The sequence below is a fragment of the Lynx canadensis genome, chromosome E1 (genome assembly GCF_007474595.2).
Source record: "Lynx canadensis isolate LIC74 chromosome E1, mLynCan4.pri.v2, whole genome shotgun sequence".
Lineage (NCBI taxonomy): Eukaryota > Metazoa > Chordata > Mammalia > Carnivora > Felidae > Lynx > Lynx canadensis.
Genome location: NC_044316.2, coordinates 34,084,124 through 34,106,028, shown reverse-complemented (window position 1 = coordinate 34,106,028; position 21,905 = coordinate 34,084,124). Strand labels below are relative to the sequence as shown.

General features: G+C 39.6%; 1 protein-coding gene across 10 annotated transcripts in view; it reads right to left on the bottom strand.

Annotated features, from left to right (window-relative positions):
* Positions 1-21,905, bottom strand: part of MBTD1 (mbt domain containing 1) — a 71,143-nt gene that overhangs the window by 26,781 nt on the left and 22,457 nt on the right. For 7 of the 10 annotated variants that reach the window (XM_030294582.1, XM_030294583.1, XM_030294584.1 and 4 more), the window contains 4 exons: positions 16,066-16,267; positions 8,821-8,960; positions 7,398-7,512; positions 4,858-4,943 (listed from right to left, as the gene is read on the bottom strand). In XM_030294582.1, the coding sequence (XP_030150442.1) occupies positions 4,858-4,943; positions 7,398-7,512; positions 8,821-8,960; positions 16,066-16,219 (495 nt within the window). In that variant the 5' untranslated portion in view covers positions 16,220-16,267. The remainder of the gene's footprint in view (positions 1-4,857; positions 4,944-7,397; positions 7,513-8,820; positions 8,961-16,065; positions 16,268-21,905) is intronic. The other 3 variants (XM_030294577.1, XM_030294578.1, XM_030294579.1) reach the window with 3 other exon arrangements.

The window sequence follows — 21,905 nt, the reverse complement described above, 5'->3', positions numbered from 1 at the left end:
TGTCTGAAAGACTGTGATGTATATGTTTCACGACCACTTGGGATTAGTGCATTTTGGCTTGTGCTGTAGTGTCTAGGAAAGGAATGTGTTACTTGATTTTATAAGGTAGATAATGGGAAACAGCACTGCTTCAATCTTAGACTACAGTCTTTAAAAAATTAAGACTGCTTTAAAGCTCAATGTTGTACATACACAGTGACCAACCGGAGGCTCTCTTGGTTTCAAACACAAATTACTAGAAGAAAATCACCTTGAATTTCATTAATGCCATGTACCTAACTGGCATGTGGTGCTGCAGTACCGTTTTGGGTTTTTCCACAGTTAGGATAGATACAGATACTGCTTTTAGGAGCTGTGAACCAGTAGGAAACAAAGGTAGGAAATACGTATCTGTATATCAGTCTCTGCCCCTGGTTCCTGGCACAGAGCTCTTAAAACCTTTGTAACTTCCTAAGTGGTAAGAGCACCACGAGCACCTTATGTTCTCACATTTGGTCTCTGACCCTGGATCCCGACAAAGAGCTCCTAAATCCTTTGGAATCTCCTGAGTGATAGAAGCATCTTTTGTTCTAATGAGGAGACTCTGGGTAGGCTCCTAGATGGCCTCAGGATGTGGGCCGGTCACTAGAAAGACCGGGCTAGTAGTAGAAGCTTACAACTTTCAGCCCCAGTCCCCATCCTCCAGGAGAGGGTCTGGAGACTGACTTCATGATTGATCATGACTGTACGATGAAGCGTTCATCAGAATCTCAAAATACAGGCTTCCCCTGTCATCTAAAAGTAGATAAAACCATAACTATAACCCTAAAAAAGCTGAAGAGGCATAATGTGAGGAAGCAGTAACATTCCCTAAAAGCAAAAATCCTTTTCTGATTTCGTTCTTAGTGAAAAAACGTACTAACGCAGGCCTTTCGTAAAAGTAAAGAGGCATTAAGTCGACTTTTAGATGGCAAGAGAAATCTGTATATGGGATTCAGAGAGCTTCCAAGTTGGTGAGCACCTGGCAGTGCTGGGAGACAGATACGCCCAGAGAGGGTATGGAGGCTCTAGGTCCCTTCTCACAACCTCGACTTATGTATCTTTTCATCTGGCTGTTCACCTGTATCCTTTATTATAACCTGTGTAATAAATGGGCAAATATTAAGTATTTGTTTTCCTGGGTGCTGTGAGCCATTCTACTGAATGGCTGAAATTACTGAACCCAAGGAGCAGGTCATGGGAACGCTGATTTAGAGCTAGCTGGTCAGAAGCACAGGTAACAACCTAAAACTTTTGACTGGTATCTGAAGTGGGGGTAATCTCGTGGGAGTGAGCCCTTAACTTGAGGGTGTGATGAACTCCAGGTAGACCACATCAGAAGTGAGCTGAATTTCAGATACCCAGCTGGTGTAAGAGAACTGCTTGATGTGTGGAAAACCTGCATATCTGGGGTCAGAAATATTATGTGGCAGTAGTGTGTGAGTAAAAGACAAACTATAAGAAAAGTGGTTTTCCTATAAGGGCTTAATTCAAAACCACATTAAAAAAACAAAATACTTTGCATTAGGCAAAGCAGGTTAAACCCCCACACTGAAATTATAATCCAGCTACTGAAAAAAGTAGCAAGAGTTTCATTTACAACAAGAGATGAATCAGATGAGCTAGATGATTTTTAAGACATTTTACAGTGTTGCGACATGATTTACGATTAATTAAAAGCGTTATTACATAATTCAGTGGTTTCCAACCTCAGAGACTGCCACGGAAGGGGAGAGCCCAGGATCAGGGGCCAAGGCTCTGGCCACCTCATCCCACTCTTGCTAGACCGAGTGGTGCAGCTTCCTCTTATCCTACCTAGACTAAGGGAAAAGAGCAGTAATTCTGAAGCTTAAAAAAAAAAGAAAAAGTCTCACAACTACCAAACTTTCACCTAGACAAAATGAAAGATATTATTAGTAGACATATTTATAACAGTTGAGACTCAACTTCCATTGCTAATTATAAAAAATGCCCAACATCGCTGTAACTGAGGGACTGAATATAAACCACTGCATAATTACAGCAATTACCAAAGAGGACCCAGTCCTATGCTATACTTTGCAGAAACTTCGGTCTCAGAAGCTGAAAGACAGTGGAAAAGAGAATTCCTCTCTTGAAATCCTGTGATTTTAGAACAAATCACAATCATACTTAAGTGCCAGAAAATATAAAGTGTTTGTTTACCTGTGATCCTTACTCCAGATGAGGGTGGGTTGTGTTAGCGAAGCAAGGTAGTCAGGGCCCTGACACTGCTCCCACCCCCAATTCTTGGTTCATTCAGAACAGCTCTGCTTCCATGTTACACACTGGAGGTTTCTTAAAATTATTTTTTTTTAAGTTGATTTATTTATTTTTGAGAGAGAGAGAGAGTGCGCGCGCATGTGAGTGCACGTTGGGGAGGGGCAGAGAGAGGGAGGAAGAGAGAGAATCCTAAGCAGGCTCCATGTTGAGATCAGCTTGGGGCTCAATCTCAACAACTCTGAGGTCGTGACCTGTGCCGAAATCAAGAGTCAGATGCTTTACTGACTGAGCCACCCAGGTGCCAAGTGAAATTATGTTTGAAAAAGAATCTTCTAGGAGCAGGAAAAGGCCCCCAACCTGTGCTTCAGTTGGGGATAAGGCAGATGCAGAGTCTGGAGGAAGTGGGCCCTACTGATGAACCAGTGTTAGGGTGAGCGGTTTGAGTCTTAGCAGATTAGAGGGCGGATGAAAAAAGGCAGGGCCTTGTGTTCCCAGCAGCTCCTGGCAACAGACTTTCTAAAGCCAAAGCCAGTGACTCTCCTTGGAGATCTAGAAAACTATTTTTTTTTCCTAATATTTATTTTTTGAGAGACAGAGACAGAATGTGAGCAGGGGGAAGGGCAGAGAGAGAGAGGGAGTCACAGATTCAGAAGCAGGCTCCAAGCTCCCAGCTGTCAGCACAGAGCCTGACTCGGGGCTTTAACTCAAGAACCATGAGATCATGATCTGAGCCGAAGCAGGATGTTTAACCGACTGAGCCACCCAGGCGCCCCTAGAAAACTATTCTGGGGAAGAACCAGGAAGCGTCAGCTCTAAAGGATAAAATCAACTGTAGCATGAGGTCTGACATAAACCAAATGGCCTCAAGTGAAGATGCTGGTTAAGGCAATAAAGCAAAGTCATTTGTACTAAAATACACTCATAAGTTACCAGTATTAGTTGCTTTTCTACTTGGTGAGAAAAAGGCAGTAAAGAAAGACAAGTGGAATAAGAAGACAATGGGGGACAGATGCTTTACTTCTGAGCTAGAGACAGGAGCCTGCATGGTATCATTAATAATACAGTGAAGGCTAGCTGCTCTAACCTATATGATGGAACATTTTAATCTTAACAGCAAAGTTGAAAACAAAATCAATTTTGTTATTATAAAGGAGATTTTCTTATAAGGAACTTTAATATATTATTCAAAGACATGGGCATGAAATAAAATATGCTTTTAAAAAAATACCTTGACTACTTACATTAACACAGCTTTACATGGTTTATGACAGCAAAACAGGAAAAAACCGAAATATTAAAGATAGGAAAAGAGATAAAGACTATTCAGAAAGAGACAGCAAAGGTTCTAGGTATTTGGGATAAAAGAGTTATTATAACAGAACTTAATCTGATTTTGAGCTTCTGAAAAGCAGAAAGAAATACAGAGAGAAGAGTTAAACATTTGTTTTGCTGTTCTCTTTAATGTTGCTGTTGCCACGTATGTAATGTATTTCACAAAGTGACACTACTATCCACATTATGTAAAGCAAATTATCTACTTTACACCACGATAAAAGTATCTAAGATTCTACTTAGCTTGGTTCAGAGGGTCAGCATGCCACCACATAAGGGCTGAACACTTATGCTTTCAGGAAAGAAAACTAGCAAATTAATGAACTCAAGCTTTATTTTATATTTCTACCACTGATTTCATTAGCTCAGGCTTGATCAAGATCCTTTATTGGCCGTGAACAAATGAAAATTCACTTGGGTTTCCACAGCAAGAACTCAAGGTCACTTGTCCACATGCTGTTATTTAAAAGTAAAGTGCTAACTTAACAAAATGTTTAGTATAAACAAAATTTCATTCATTCATTTTTCAAATTCTCTTTTCTTTTTGTACATAGTCAGTAGCAGATAGAACCTTTAAATATAAATTAAACTTGTAGAAAGGTACAAAAACGTACGGGAGAGCATCACAAATAATTGAATAAAAAGGAAGAGGATCAAAAGGAACGAACCTACTGTCAGATAAAATTTTTAACATAATTCTGAATTACAACATATACTCTCTAAGAATCTACTTGCTAAAAAGAATATCCTGCAAAGGGGTTTCCATGATATATCATGTATTCCAGCCCACAATACTATGTTTCTAATAGTTCTTTTTTTGTTTTTCTGATTTTACCCTTGAGGACAAAACATAACTGGAAGAAAGATCCCTCCCTTTCTGAATTATCAGGTCAGACCACAAAGATTTAGGTCACATGCAAGATGGATGCTTTGTGTTACACTGAACCACGTGACATTGCCAATACACATGATATACAACAAAACCAGCACTGGATATGGTTCAACTTAATATGAAAATTGGAGGAGACTAGTACTTTTCCCTATTCAAATAATTTCAAATTGTAATTTCTTCATAGGACGCGTTTACTTGTACAATTTCTACAAGTTATTTCTAGGTACTAATAAGTATCATTTAAAAATTAGCACTTTTATGACAATGTATAAAAAAAAAGATCTTCTAAAGGTAAGATGCTTAGGTGTTACTGTACCTTCAGATTTAAACAATGACAATGCATTTCAGTACAAGGTGAGAAATTCCATACTCACATGTTTAAAGCAGGTAACTGGAGCTGCTATAAAGCTATTGCTGTTGATGTAGTTACCCCAGCTGAAGCCTTCCATGGAGACTGCTGCTGAAAAAAAATAAATTTAGATATATTACAATGCTCAAATCTTTTATTTATGAGAAAATGTGAAATGACATAAAACTAACGTATCATTTGGAGCACCTGGGTGGTTCAAGTGAGTTAACGGTCTCTTGGTTTTGGCTCAGGTCACAATCTCACGGAGAGATTGAGCCCCATGTTGGGTTCTGCGTGCAGCACAGAGCCTTCCTGGGATTGTTCTTTCTCCCTTTCTGTCTGCCCCTCCCCTGTTCTCTCTCTCTCTCTCTCTCAAAATAAATAAGTAAACTTAGAGAAAAAAATAACATCATCTTGAAAGTTTTCTTTTCTCCTACAAAATTTTAAGAACTTTTCTAAATAAACATGAACTTTCACATAGATCATATTTGAAAACTAATATTAGCTTAAGTCTTCCATGTTCTAAGCAGCAAAGAACAGCTGAGCGCAGAACTGTTCAGAATAAGAAACACTACCATGGCTGCTTTTGGGTTTTTATTCCCATGTAGCTTTTACTGTGCATCTCAATGAGATTTCTTTCTTTCTTTTTTTTTTTTTGAAGTGTTTTTTTGGGGGGCACCTGGGTGGCTCAGTTGGTTAACCATTTGACTCTTGATTTTGGCTCAGGTGATGATCTCAGGGTCATGAGATGGGAGTCCTGCAAAGGGCTCTGTGCTGGGCATGGAGTTAACTTAAGATTCTTAAGATTCTTTCTCTCCCTTTCTCCATGTCTTTTTTTATAAAGTTTTATAAAGTTTATTTATTTTGAGAGCGAGCACGAGCGAACATGAGTGAGGGAGCAGCAGAAAGAGAGAGAGAGAGAGAGAGAGAGAGAGAGAGAGAGAATCCCAAGCAGGCTCTGCACTGTCAGCGGAGAGCACAACATAGGGCTTGAACCCACGAACCATGAGATCACAACCTGAGCTGAAATCAAGAGTCAGACACTTAACTGACTGAGCCACCCAGGCTTCCCCAAAATTTTAAGTAATCTCTACACCCAATGTGGGGGTCGAACTCATGATCCTGAGACGAATAGTTGCCACTCTTCTGACTAAGGCAGCCAGGTGCCCCTTTCAGTGAGATTTCTCTCCAGTATCTGCCACTAATACCTTACCTTCACTAGGGTTTTTCATTGCTTCAGTCCCTACTATACTTCCTTGCTTCTGCCTTCCTGTTAAGAATCTTCTATCAGGGGCCCTAGATGGCTTAGTCAGTTAAGTGTCCGGCTCTTGGCTTTGGCTCAGATCATATCTTGTGGTTTGTGAATTTGAGGCCCCTGGCAGGTGCCGCACTGATAGCACAAAGCCTGCTTGGGATTCTCACTCTCTGCCCCTCCCCAACTTGTGCACGCTCTCTCTCTCTCTCTCTCTCTCTCTCTCTCAAAATACACTTAAAAAAATCTATTAGAAATGATCCTTTCTCAATCTCTTCCTTTTATGACTCTCACCTCCCTACTACCTTTGAAGCCCACTAAACGTCCTATCATTTTGCTTATTATCTCCATAATGCTCCCCACCAGCCACAGCATAGAAGTGGAACACAGAAAATAACCAAATAAAAAATGTTTTTGAAATTATTTAAAAAAAAATTTTTTTTGATGTTCATTTATTTTTGAGAGAGAGAGGGCTAGCGAGCAGGGGAAGGGCAGAGAGAGAGGAGAGAGAGAATCCCAAGCAGGCTCTGTGTTGTCAGCATGGAGTCTGATGTGGGGATTGATCTCACAAACTGTGACATCTTGACCTAGGCTGAAAGCAAGAGCCAGACGCTCAACTGACTGTGCCACTCAGGCACCCCAGAATTATTTTTTTATTTATTTTTGAGAGAGGGTGTGAGCAGGGGAGGGGCAGCGAGAGAGGGAGACACAGGATCTGAAACAGGCTCTAGGCTCCGAGCTGCTGGCACAGAGCCTGACGCAGGGCTCGAACTCACTAATCATGAGATCATGACCTGAGCCAAAGCTGGATGCGTAACCAACTGAGCCACCTAGGCGCCCCCCCAATAAAATACGTTAAGGATATTGCCACAAGCACTGTGAAACTGTCAACACAATTACTCTCTTCTAGAATTATTTGTGTATTTATTTATTTTTATGAAGTTTATTTGAAAGAGAGAGAGACAAGGTGAGCAGGGGTAAGGCAGAGAGAGAGAGAGAGAGAGAGAGAGAGAGAGAGAATCCCAAGCAGGCTCTGAGCTGCCAGCGCAGAGCCCACTGTGGGGCTTGAACTCTGAAACCGTGAGGTCATGACCTGAGCTGAAATCTAGAGTTGGATGCTTAACCGACTAAGCCACCCAGGTACCCCTAGAATAAATTACTGAAACCAAAACCATCATCAAGAAGCCTAATGTCATAATGTACTAGTAGGACAGAGAAATAGCTTAGTTAACAAAATCCAAAATTTAAATGTTGACTAAAACTAGGTGAATCATTATCAAACATTTCACTTCTACTATATTCACCAATATTACCTGCTTTAGTCTTTGCTTGATTTTGCAAGGTAGCTTGATACTGAGCATATGCAGCTAGTTTAGCAACTAAAGGTTGTTTCTGAAGAACTTTTGCTTTCTTTGTTGGAGGCTTACCCTAAAACAAGAAGAGTTAAGTAAATAGGATTCTTTTTCATTCATCCCCCTCCACCGAAAAAATTAACTTGATCGCATACTACTCATTCTGCTTAAGTAAACATCAAGGGTTTAGAAAATTATTAAAGCAGAGGAAACATACAAGGAATTTTAACATGAGAATTGTTTTTTGGAGTTCTGCTACAATGTAGACATCTATTATGGGTAGCAGAGCTGGCACAGACTAAAACAGCAATATGCAAATTAATATGTTAATAAAAAATTATATCCCATAAGATGTTAAAATATAGGCTGTGGTGGATACTTGATTCTTTCTTATACTAGATAAAACCAGTGGTTATTCACTCATGCAGGTTGCCAAGCATTGCTATTTATATGGTAAGAGAAGATAATTTAATGTTTAAAGAGCAAGTGACTGAGGTTTATACCTTTAGTGCTAACGCAAAAGATCAATGACAAAATGATCATGGGCCAAATTCACAGTGTGACAAACTGCCATCCATTTGGGTACAGACCACTGCTCAGGATCTTAGGTACTGTCTATCTGAAATATAGAAATACATCTAAGTGATGTATTTCCTTAATTTGGGGAATTTTTATAAATCCTTTCAGTGCTATGTAAGGATCACAACCAATTACAGGCGAATAAGAAAAATGTGATCACTCAAATAAAATATATTACAAAAATCAGTTAAATGCCTTAAAAACACTGTTTATATGCTACAGTAGTTAACAACTTAGTCAAATGGTCGAATCTCCATTTTGTATTGTAAGCATTGATGTACATTTAAAGAAAGATGATTTTCTTTTTATACCATGAACGTTTTCAAAAAGGTTAGTTGGATTAACCAAACACAATCGTTCAAGGTATCAAACAGGCTGCAATCAAAAGTACAAAGCAGATATGATGGAGAAGTAGAACCACAGGGTATATCATTTCCCCCCAAATGCTGCATTGATTCTACCTTGATGTTAACTCAAAAGGAAACCAGGGGGGAAAAATGGCTTCAATTTCTGTATATAACAAGGCGTTTATTATATTTATACTTATTTAGAAAAAGCGTGTTTTTAATTCACTTAAACAGTTTCATTGTTTACTTTGGATAGTATGCCTTGTCTATTATAATAGCTGTTCAATTTTACAGGCTGACCAAACTTTGGGGATCACATATTTCTGAAAAAATGTGGGGTATAAAATGGTAACTGGCCAACTGGGTAGAAGTGGAGTGCAGTGAATCACAATCCAATGACAGATAAACAGTGAAAGCCATAGAAATAACAGATATAAAGAATAAGAAGGTTTCTGTACCGTTACCTGAAGTCTGGCCAAAATGCTTGCCTTCTTGGAGTTTGACGAATAGCTTCTTGAACATGAAACACTACAGAAACGCTTTGTTTTGGAGTAAAAAGCATCTCGCACACCAACCATCCCACACATTTCGCAGGTAGCTAATTAAGAGAACAAAAACAATGGTGTTATTATGATCATGTAATAAAACCAATTTTTATCTAACAGTTTAATAATTACTTAAGTGTTAATTTAAATATTTGCCTTCTAACAGAAAATTTCTTCTGTTATACAAACGACAGAAAAGCCCACACAAAAGTTAGAGAAAATACTGGTATGATGCCATGGCCACGGCTCCAGAGGGTCTGACCGCAGCTCAAGGTTTAACAGAGGGTCTAAGCCCACAAACAAAATAAATCAGATTCAACTTACATTTCCTTAGTGCTCACTGTGTGCCAGGCATTTTCCTATACGTTAAGAGCTCCAGCCTTTGAAAGGATTATAAACAAAAGAGGAAAAGAAGTGCAATGCAGCTAAGGAGTAACACAAAGGGCAAGGTAAAAAGAGCCAAGTCTTGGAAAAATGTTAAGGGTCATACGAAGATTCTTTCGTTATGTTCAGAGGACAAGGAGGAAAGGAGAGGGTCAAAGCCTGAGGTAGGTGCTTGATTACTCACTGATAACAGAGGAAAACAAAACCCTATTAATGTGCCTCTTTTGTAAATTAGCATAATAGACAATGATCTGAAACGCAGAATTAGAAGAAGGGTCACAAGAACTGAAGTTCAGAATAGGTAAACAGATATATACGTGGGACTTGGGACTGCTAGGTCATGACAGTTCTATTTTTAATTTTTTGGGGAACTGCCATATGGTGTTCCATAACGGATATACCAATTTACATTCCCACCAGCAGTATATAAGAGTTCCCTTTTTTCCACATCCTTACCAACATTATCTCTTATCTTTTTGATAATAGCAATCATAATAGGTGTAAGATGGTATCTCATTGTGGTTTTGATGGGTATTTCCCTGATGATCAGTGTTGTGGAACACGTTTTCATGTACCTGTAGGCCAACTGTATGTCTTCTTAGGAAAAATGTCTATTCAGGTCCTTTGTCCATTTTTCACTTAGATTATTTGTTTTTTTGCTACTGAGTTGTAGGAGGTCTTTATCAGATATGGTTTGCAAATACTTTTTCCCATTCTGTAGGTTGGCTTTTCAATTTATTGTTTCCATTGCCGCGCAGACCTCTTTAGTTTGACGTAGGCCCATTTGTTTTTGTTCTCTTATCCAAGGAATCACTACAAGACCAGTGTCAAAAAGCTTTCTCCTATGTTTTCTTCTAGTTTTATATTTCTAGGTTTTACACTGAAGTCTAATCCATTTTTTAAATTCTTTTTGTTCTTTTCAAAGTTTATTTACTTTGAGAGAGAGGGGAGAGAATCCCAAGCAGGCTCTGCACTGTCAGCGCAGAGCCCAATGTGGGGCTCAAACCCACAAACCAGATCATGACCTGAGGTGAAACCAAGAGTTGGCCCTTAACCAACTGAGCCACCCAGGTGCCCCTAAGTCTAATCCATTTTAAGTTAATTTTTGTTGAGTGGTGTAAGACAAGGATCCATTTTCATTCTTTTGCATGTGCATATCCAGTTTTGCCAACACCCTTTATTAAAGAGACTGTCCTTGCCCTATTCTGCATTCTTGGTGCCCTTGTCAAAAATTAGTTGACTGTAAATCAGTATCTTGAACAGATATCTGAATTCCCATGTTCACTGCAGCATTAGTCACAAGAGCCAAGAAAATGCAAACACTTAAATGTCCTTTGATAGCTGAATGGATGCATAAAGTGTGGTATATATATACATATATGAAGTATTCTTCATTGTAGTGGAATATTATGCATCCACAAAAAAGAAGGAAATCCTGGCACTGTGACAACACGGTTGAACCTGGAGGGCAGGGCATATGCTAAGTGAAATACTGTATGGGATCATTTTCATGTGGAATCCTAAAAAAAAAAAAAAAGCCGATTTCATAGAAACAGAAAATAGAATGGTGATTACCAGGGATTGGAGGGAGGGGGACAGGTAGGTCAAAGGGTACGACATTTTAGTTATAAGAAGAGTAAATTATGAGACTCTAACATACAGCATGGTAACTATAGTTAATAATACTGTACTGCATACTGGGAAGTTGCTGAGAGTAGATACTGTGTTCTTCCCCACCACCCCAACACAAAGAGTTAACTATGTGAAACCATGGGTATTATTTATCTCAATCTTGGTAATCATCCCACAACGTATATCAAATCATCACACTGTACATGTTAAACATATGCAACTATCTTTGTCAATTATTCCTGAGAAGAGTTAGGAAAAAACAAAAAACAAAAAATAAAATACCAGAAAGTAACAGAGCGAAAAACTGCTGGAGTGGGCTCAAATCTCCACCCAAACAGTTAAACTTAGAAGGCCTTATAGTTTTAACCAGTACTTATAAATCTATTGAGAAACATTAAAGAAAGGTACCACAGGATTAGAGATGAAGAAAGGGTGTTTAAGGAGAGAAAAAACTGAATGGTTTTCTGTCGAAAAAGTTACAGGGGTGCCTGGGTGGCTCAGTGGGTTGAGCATCCAATTCTTGATTTCGGCTCAGGTCATGACTTCAGGGTTCATGAGATGGAGCCCCCTGCGTTGAGTTCTGTGTGGATAGCACGGAGGCTACTTGGGTTTCTCTCTCTCTCTCTCTCTCTCTCTCTCTGCCCCAACTCTGCTGGCACACACGTCCTCTCTCTCTCAAAATAAATAAGCATTTAAAAAAAAGGAAGGGCTCCTGGGTGGCTCAGTCTGTTGAGCGTCCGACTTCGGCTCAGGTCAAGATCTCGCGGTCTGTGAGTTTGAGCCCAGCGTCGGGCTCTGTGCTGACAGCTCAGAGCCTGGAGCCTGTTTCAGACTCTGTGTCTCCCTCTCTCTCTCTGCCCCTCCCCCGCTATTGCTGTGTCTCTTTCTGTCAAAGATAAGTAAGCATTAAAAAAAAAGTTTAAAAAAAAGGAGAAAGAGTTATAGAACAGATTAAAAAGGTCTGTGACCATCTAGCTAAAGAAGCTGTGACCCAAAGGGGATAGTGAATCTTTGGCAAGAATTATACATATCAAAGTATACTTCCTGTGAGTAGGATGTAAGCTCCACCAGGGCAGGGACTATTCTATATTGTTTTATCTCTGTATCTCTAGTATTTAAAACAGAGCCTGGCACATATAAAGCTTCAATAAACCTTATTTCCTTTTGTTATAATATTACTGGACTGGTATAACTAAACCATGGCAAGAGTATACAATCAACCCTTGAACAACAGGGGTTTTGAACTGCATGGGTCCATCTATATGTGGGTTTTTTCCAATAAATAAGATACAGTGTTGTAAATGTGTTTTCCCTCTTACGATTTTCCTAAAAATATTTTTTCTTTACCTTACTCTATTGTAAGAATAGATTAAATAATACAAAAAACAAAATATCATGTGTTAATCGACTATTAGTGTTACCAACAGTGGGCTATTAGTAATTAAGTTTTTGTTTATTTATTTTGAGAGAGAGAGAGAGAGAGAGAGAGAGAGAGGGAGAGGGAGAGGGAGAGAGAACCCCAAGGAGGTTCCACGCTCTGTGCTAACTCAAATGCCATGCTAGATCTCATGACTGTGAGATCATGACCTGAGCAGAAATCAAGGGTCAGACACCTTTCTAAAAAATATTATTTATTTATTTATTTTGAGATAGACAGCACAAGCAAGGGAGGGGCAGAGAGAGAGGGAGAGAGAGAATCAGCACAGAGCCTAATGCAGGGCATGAACTTACAAACCATCAGACCATAACTTGAGCTGAAATCAAGAGTTGGATGCTTAAAGGGCTGAGCCACCCAGGTGCCCCTAGTAATTAAGTTTTTGGGGAGTCAGAAGTTACACATAGATTTTCAACTGCATGGGAGATTGGCATTCCTAACCTATGTTGTTTGAGGGTCAACCATATATTAATAGGAGTTAATATGGGTTTTTTTTTAATTTTTTTTTTTAGGAGTTAAAACATTTGATAAAATCTCTCACGCAGCTTTGTCAATAAAGATGGAGAAATTTAAGGTCCTGATAAGTGAGTAGAAACTTTTCTTTGTTTTTTTTAATGTTTATTTATTTATTTATTTATTTAGAGAGCAGGGGAAGGGCAGAGAAAGAGGGAGACAGAGAATCCCAAGCAGGCCCAGCAGTGTCAGCACAGAGCCCAACGTGGGGCTCAAATCCATGAACCGTGAGATCATCACCTGTGCTGAAACCAAGAGTCGGACTCTTAATCAGCTGAGCCACCCTGGTGTCCCAAGGAATTTTTTTTCTTTTAAAGTTTATTTATTTATTTACTTTTCAGTAATCTCTACATGCAACTTGGGGCTTGAACTCACGACCCTGAGATCAAGAGGTGCACGCTCTCTCAAGTGAGTCAGTCAGGTGCCCCAATAATGGGAAGTATTTTGACACAGCCTACAAGATTCTGTACCAGGCCCTGTGCTGTTCAACTTTTTAAGACTAGAATACCTCCAGGGCATTATTATCAAATCTGCAAATGACATAAAACTAGAAGATTATATAACACAACCTTCAATGTTAAATGATAGAATTAGAAGTAAACAATTTCTAAGAAGATCAAAATTCAGTAAGAAAAAGGTTACATGAGATAATTTAAAGTTTTAAAAAATCCACTGCAGCTGGAAAGGGGCTGGAACTTAGCAGGTCTCAAAAGGAAAGCCCCCAGAAGATTCTTGTCTCCAAATCCAGAGCCTGTCCTGTTGCGGACTGAGGAGGTGCCTAATTCTCACCAGATACCTGCCACACTCAGGGACAGGCTCCCAGGACAGCACAGTGTGTAGCTCAACCCGTGTCCACAGGGGAAACCTCTGCAGCCACACCTGCTGTCCATCATCCTAGTGGACAGGCCCGGGGACGTCCACACCAGTTTTAATGTTTATTTATTTTTGAGACAGAGCATGAACAGGGGAGGGTCAGAGAGAGACAGGGAGACACAGAACCTGAAACAGGCTCCAGGCTCTGAGCTGTCAGCACAGAGCCTGACGTGGGGCTCGAACTCACGGACCGAGAGATCATGACCTGAGCCGAAGTCGGACACTCAACCGACTGAGCCACCCAGGCGCCCCGACCAGTTTTCTGCCCTCAGACTGCGTCAGCCAGGCCTCTTAACCTGGCTTTGGGCTGCTGAGGTTCTAGGACAGTTATTCCAGCACGGATCACCTCCACTCCACTTCCTTTCATCAAGAGAGCCATTAAGAGAAACGTACAGCTGATTTCATCTATCAGGTCCACCTATAGACCCAACTTGGGAGTAAGCTTGAAATCACTCCTGGGCCCTCTTCAGGGCCCAAATCATTTTTCAATTTTTACAATCAGAATGTTATCATGGCAGACTCACTCCTGAATCTAAGTGGTATCAAACAAGGCTGGCTCCTGTTCTCATTCAGCATTCCCAGGCATCCATGGTGTAACTGCAGCCCCAGCTGGGGTTTTTGGGGATACTTTCTCTTATCCTTGTCCTCCGGCCACCCTGCCTAGCAGGTACCCACATCCCAACTGTACAGATGGAAAAACAGGCTCAGTGAGTTAGAGGCCTGCCCAAAGCCAAAAACTTAACTCCAAATCTTCCTGATCCACCTTCTTTCCCCTCTTCCCTAGTCTCTGCGATGTCCTTGGAAATGACCTTGTCTGGCTCCCAAGTGAAGTGGGAGCATGTCCTTCCACTTTTGCCAATAGGAAGCCTCTCTGCTGACAGCAAGTACCAGATGCCTGGATCCTGAAAGAGGCCCTCGGTGAGCACTGACTGATTTAAAAATAAGCTTTCGGACACTGCATGCCCAAAGATGGTTGTACACCAGATCTTTCATCTCTCTGCAATGTTTCGTTTGGACAATCACTTACGTGCCTGCCGCATCTGAATGGCTCAGCATGATTCCTTCAAAGTCCTACTTCCCAATCTTTGCTAGTATAGTTCCCTTCTTCCACAGGGTTCTCCCATAGCTTCCACCTTTGTCCTTCAAAGCCAGCTCAAATCTGCCTGCCCTGTGAAGCCCTCCCAGATTAGAATTCATCACCTGCCCTTCATGTTCCCATAGCCCTTGCTGGTGCCTCTCCTAAGGTATTATTCAAATCAACCTCATATCGTTTATTAAAAAATAAAAAGTCGGAGCATCTGGCTGGCTCAGTCGGTGCAGCACGTGACTCTTGATCTTGGGGTTGTGAGTCTGAGTCCCATGTTGGGTGTAGAAATTACTCACAAATAAAATATCTTTTAAAAAGTCAACTGCTAACAGACAAGACTGGTTTAACTGGTTTAGTGGTGAATCTGTAGTAAAGACTAAAAGGTTTCAGTTATACATGAAATAAGTATTACTTTCAAAAAAGTTAAAGCAATTCTGTGGCCTACCTGCTGCCCTAATTACACAGGTGACCAGCTGCCCTTATTACACAGGTGACTAGCCATTTGCCTGAGGTGCTTCCCAGGATATGGGATTTTCAATCCTAAAAACAGGACAGTCTTGGGCAAGTCATGTAAGCTGTCACTCCAGCACCATGAAATCTGAAGCATGCCCAGAGGAAAGTGAGCAGGCTATTGATGAATTAAAATCATTGTGACACTATGACAGATCGCTGAAGCAATTAGGGTCACTTGGGACTGTTCTAGTGTGAACAGTTATCATCATAACAAGGATTAGAATTCTTCTCTGTACCTTTAAGAGGCAAAATTAAGACCCAAAGACAAAATTCAGAACAAGGATAATTTTGGTTCAATATGAAGAATAATCTGGTAATTAGAGATACCCTATCACTGGAAGTGTTAAAATAGAAAACTTCTTATAAGGAATTTTTGTAGAGGAGAGAAACTCATTCTGCAAGTGTATCAGCTCTATAAGCCTGTGATCCTACACACTTTCAGTTACATTGGGATTTATTACCTAATTACTGAATTTACGTCCACATTGTGTTTCTCAACAGCCTTTTGTTTTTATTTTGCTCTACTTGCTTTCTGCCAGAACACGGCAGGTCGGCAAGATAGATCAAATGGAAATCTAGTGATCTCATCTACAACTGTAAGTTTCAGACTGTGTTTCTTTTTCCCTTGAAAAATTCCAAGGAAGGGAAATGAAAGAAGAAATGAAATCAGAACATATCCTCCAATATGAAGCTGCATAACAGTGAAAGGCGGTATACTCACCCATGCCTGATTTGCCATCAGGGTATGTGTAGACTTGTCCATTGTTTTTGATAATTGGGAGGTTAGAAGGTAAAGGAGCAACTTCTTCTTCACTCTCCTCGGAGCTGGAGCTGCTACTTGTGTCCTCACTGCAGCTATCATAACCGTCAAACATCCCGAAAGAGTCTCTTCTTTTCCTTTCAGGGCGTGAAGAATGTTCAGTCTTAAAAGTAGAAAAAATCAATAATACATGACACAGCACAGATACACAACCACCACCCCAAAGAATTTAGTTCAAATTGTGATGATATTTGGAAAACGAAGATCCAGCCCTGACAAATGATAATTTTATTTTGTAACAAAATGTTTGTTTCAAAATGGAGCCTTTCCTTTCTACAGGGTGCAAATTTATCAGCCACCATGTTAGCTAATAAGAATACCAATGACAACAATAAACACGGAACACAATCAGAGGATCACCATGTAATTCAAATTCAAATAGTAATTGCTATAAACTAGGTAGGTCACTTCTCTATAGAAAGAATCAGAGGGGTGCCTGGGTGGCTCAGTTGGTTAAGTGTCTTGGGTCATGATCTCACAGTTCGTGGGATCGAGCCCTGCATGAGGCTCTGTGCTGACAGCTCAGAGCCTGGAGCTTGCTTCACCCTCTATGTCTCCCTCTCTCTCTGCTCCTCCCCCACTTGCTCGTGCGCGTTCTCATGCTCTCTCTCTCAAAAAAATGAATAAACATCAAAAAAATTTTTTAAAAATTAGATGATTTTTTTAAGTTGTTGTGAAATACACATAACAAACAGATGATTTCTTAATTTACCTTTCATCTCTAAAAGCGTAGATTTTTATTATAATTTAGAGCATCCAGGAAATATATAGATGCTTTTAAAAATCGCTGTGAAGAGTTCTGGAGTGATTAATTGGGAATTTTTAATTTTAGAGAATTTTTAGATATTAACTATTTCAAATATTAGAGAAGATAACATTTGTACATTTGCAGTCTTACCTCATTTTTTTCTTTAGCATAAACAATGGTTAAAAAAACTCCAAGTATCTCAAGCTAAACATTATTTCCTTTTCAAAAGAAAAACTGCAAAGACACTACATCATCTTCAGTGAATGATACATGTTTGCTCTTCCGAAAGATATGCGCTCTCTCAAGCTGCCTAAATCCCCAAAAAGTAACACTGCCAACTCAACCTGTCCTGAAATAAATTGCAAAACTTCAAGTTTAGGGAGAAGAAACTAAAAAGAAAATAGGAAATAATAAAGAGGAAAAAAATCTCCAGAAAAAAGAATCTATAAGGAAACAGGACCAATGCAGGGAGCAAAAGAAAACGTCAAAAAAAAAAAAAAAAAAAAAAAAAAGATAATATGCGATGGGGCAACTAGAGTAAAAATTATCAGCTGAGAATCCGCGATGGGACCACTAGAGTAAAAATTATCAGCTGGCACCTTTCAATGTTTTGCTTCAGTTAGTATTTTTTGGTATCATTTTACACTTTATGCACAATGTCTCTTCTGGCTAGGGTAACTTCCTCCCATGACCAATACAAAGCTGAAATCTGTTGTGTAAAGTTTGACAAAATAAAACCATCCAAACGCATCTCTTAGCTTGAGAAGAGTAAGCTGTCTTTTTCAGAAGTGCAGTTACGAAACATTTGCACTAAAGCGGACAACTGATTTTTCACTTGAATCAAGTAAACTATGAAAGCAACAAAAGTAGTTCCTTAATCCACACAATGGAAATATTTTATGCCCAGATGAATACTATCTTTTAAGAAGTCCCCTCATGAGGCTCTATGCGTGTTCTAATGCTGTTGCCACAACCTCCAACTTCTTACAGTATTTTTCCTTTAGACCCAATTTTAAAAAGAAAACCCTACTGTTTCTGGCTACTTTGTAATTAATCCGTTTCCCTCAACAGTTTTCCCTAGCTTGACTACCCATCTAATTTAACAAATTTGGTTCTGAATAAGTTGCAGGTATTAAAAAAAAAAAAAATCAAATGTGTTTTCAGGGTGCCTGAGTAGCTCACTTGGTTAAGCATTCGACTCTTGATTTCAGCTCAGGTCAAGATCTCATGGTTTGTGAATTCGAGCTGCAAACTGATGACAGCACAGAGCCTGCTTGGGATTCTCTCTCTCCCTTTCTCTGCCCTTCTCCCAATTGTGTGTGCTCTCTTTCTCAAAATAAATAAACTTATAAAAAAAAGTCAAATGTATTTTCAAAGAACCAAAATCGGCTACCACTGGATTTCAAAAGAATAAAATTTTGAAGGTGATGCAAAAGTCAAGTCTAGCAACATTCTGAACTGATAAGGTGATAAGGAATGGGAGAGTCCTTGTCTGAATGAAGTGTGGTGCCAAGAGCTCGGAATTCTGATAGCCCTAAGTCTGAGTCCTGGTTTTGCCATTTATTAGCTGTCAACACTGGGCAAATTATGAGTTTCTTCTCTTACTCATTCAACATTCAACAACTATCAAGCATCTGTGTGTCTCACAGTAGCAGAGGCTACAGATCAAGTGGTGTACAGAGCAGACAAGATGCATGCTTTTCACCAAGGTGACAGTTTACTGGCAGGAGGAACCCAAGTTAGACCATGTGAAGGCAGAGTCAAACTGAGACAGGAGTCGTCGACTCATGTTCAGTGGTGAGGAAAGGCATTGGTGAGTTAAGACCTCGAGGCCAAAAAGGGCAGCTGGAATGTTCTAGGCAAAGCAAAGAACAAGACAAAGGCTTTCCAGTAGGAATATCCCTAGCCCACTGAAAGGCCAGTGTGGCTGGTGCCCAGAGTGACAGGTGTAAAAGATGAGGTTGGAGGAGGACACAGTGAGAGAACCCCAAGCAGGCTCTGCGTTGTTAGCACAGAGCTAGTAGACATGAGGGTCCTTGAAGGCCAGGGTAAAGAATTGATTTTTTTTCCCCCCCGAGGGCAATGAAAAGACATTGTGAAATATTTATCACAGTGCCTGGAATACACACTTACAAACAATGGCTAGAATTCTAGTTCTAGTAGATTCATATAGCCTACTTCCATGTGAAGAAGATCTCTTGCAGTTTTCGTATAAGCTCGTCCACTTTACAGCCACCTCGGTTAGCAGCTAATGCATATTTATTGACCCTCAAATATCAACACAGAATATCTTACTCTGACTCTACTTGTCAGCAAATATAACCCTGAAATTTCAGGGGGTCAATAATTACGAACATCTTGGTTTCAATATTATAGACTGTTAACATTAAAAAATAAAAGTATTATGGTCAAATAAGAAAATTTTCCTTATTTCAAGGCCTCTTTAAGCTTTTAATATGCTTGTGAACATTATGACAACTTAAGAGAGACATATAGTATTCGGTCTTCTCCAAAGCAACTCCAAGAACTAATGATCTAGAAAAATGCTAACCTTTTGCATAGTTCCAGCACGCACAGAAAACGATCATCTATACAATGCAAGAGAAATTGGCCCCTGAATGCACCCAGCCTGAGGCCTCAGACGGTCCCAAATATTGCAGGGATGAATTATCTTGACAAATCTAGAACACACTAGTTGGAAAGCTATATTCTACTCAGGAGAAAATGTTCCCTCAGCATTTTTTTCTTAGATCAGGACAGAATACTAATGAACTAATTCAATGTATGAATTGTAATCCATTTATTCCATGTAAAACTTACCATTTACTGCAGGGAATGGAAATGCCCGCATCAGACCGAAACCCCTAAGAGGGCTTCAACTTCAGTCAAAGGGCAGGTAGGAATCAAAAATCTGACTACATGGAGGCAAAATAAGACCTACATGTGGGTCTTTTCTGCCCAGGCTCTGGGTGGAGAGGCTACTCTGACATTGTATAATCATGGGCCTGCCCTTCTGAGTGACTCAGAGGATATACCTTAACTTGCCCTAAATGGTCAGAAAATACCCAGATCAAGACATTAAAGGGCCACCAGTGCCCCTTGACACTCAGCAGAAGCATACTGGATCACTTCAGGAAATAATCACCTACACTTCAGGCCTTTCAGCATTCCTACAGATTTGATCAAGTACGAGCACACAATCAATAACAAACATACAATAAGCAATCCGTCACAAGTGTCAGTAGAAACAGATTAGGAATCCCAAATTGTTAGGTACTGAAATTGCCAGGCACACAGTATAAAAGAACCATTCAAGAAATGTTTAAGAAGAAACAAAAATATTATTGAAAAATGGAATAAAGGAATAAAAAGCAACCAGGCAGATCTGAAAAGACCCAAATGTAACTTCTGTAAATAAAAAATGTAAGTGCTATAATTAAAAAAAAAAAAAAAAGACACCACCACTAAAACACCTCAATGGATGGGATGAATAGCAGATCAGCCATGGCTAAAAAAGAACTGGGGAAATGATAAACATTAAGAAAATACCCAGAACACTGCAAAGAAAAACAGAAACATAGAAAATAAGAGGTTCAAATGGCATAAAACAAAGATCTAATAAAATGTCTAATAGGAATTCTCAAAGGAGAGGATACAGAGATGCTGAATGAAAGACTGGCTGAGAATTCTGCAGAAACACTGAAAACACAAATTCAGACAGAACTACCACATATATTAAACACAAGAAAAAAACCACATTTAAATAGATCACAGTACCAGTGTAAAACACTAGGGAGAAGATTTAAAAAGGGACCAATAAAAACAAAAAAAAAAAAGTGGAGGGGGGCGCTTCGGTGGCTCAGTCGGCTCAGTGTCCGACTTCGGCTCAGGTCATGATCTCATAGTTTGTGAGTTCGAGCCCTGCGTCAGGCTCTGTACTGACAGCTCAGAGCCTGGAGCCTGTTTCGGATTCTGTGTCTCCCTGTCTCTCTGCACCTTCCCCACTCACACTGTCTCTCTATCTCTCTCAAAAATAAACATTAAAAATTTTTTTTAAAAAGGGATTAATTGCCACAGTGAATCTCACTAGTCAAAAAGCTTAACCTCCAGCTCATTCAGTCCAATCAGCTGCTTAGTAACTAATCCTTAGATATGAATAGACAAGTGAGGATCACCTACCATTTGAGAAAGACCTCTAAAAATGTGAAAGGCCAAAACAAACCCTCAGGAAAAAATAATCTATAAGGAAACAGAAGTAAGGCAGGGACCAAAAGAAAACTTCAAAAAATGAAATTAATTCTCCAGGGACATAAGGGTAGGATACTACTGGTGAACAAGATCTTGGAATTTACAAACAGAAAAGGCAAAACAATAACTTCAATAAATGGACAGTAAAACCAAGGAAATCTTTCAAAAACCACGAGTGCATGTGTGTGGAGTGTGTACATGTGACAAAAAAGCTAGAAAATAAGAGAAAAAATAAGGGTTAAATCCAGAAGAACCAAAACCCAAAGCATAGAGATATACATGAGAATGAGAAACAAGTTATATAAAGAAAACACACACACACACACACACACACACACACACACACACACACACTTCCAGGATCAAAAAAGAGTTTCTATACTTAGACCAAGGAAGCCCAGCTTAATAACTTAAAAGCCCCCGCCCAAACACCAAAACTACACCAAGGTGCATCATTATAAAAATTACAGAACTCTCCCAATGAAGATACTAAAAGCTTCAAGAAAAACACTATGTCATGTAAAAAAAAAAAAAGGGGGGGGGAACTGGAATATCAGTGGGCTTTTCAACAACAGGATTGAAAGCAAGGCCTTCAAACTTCTCAAGGGAAAAAATATGTAATTGGAAAATCTATACTTAATGTTTCAAGTGAAAAAAAATCAATGAAATAAGAACAAAAAAAGATAACAGCAAAAGCTGGTTCTTTGAATGGGTAAATAACTATAATAATTTGAATAAAGAAACT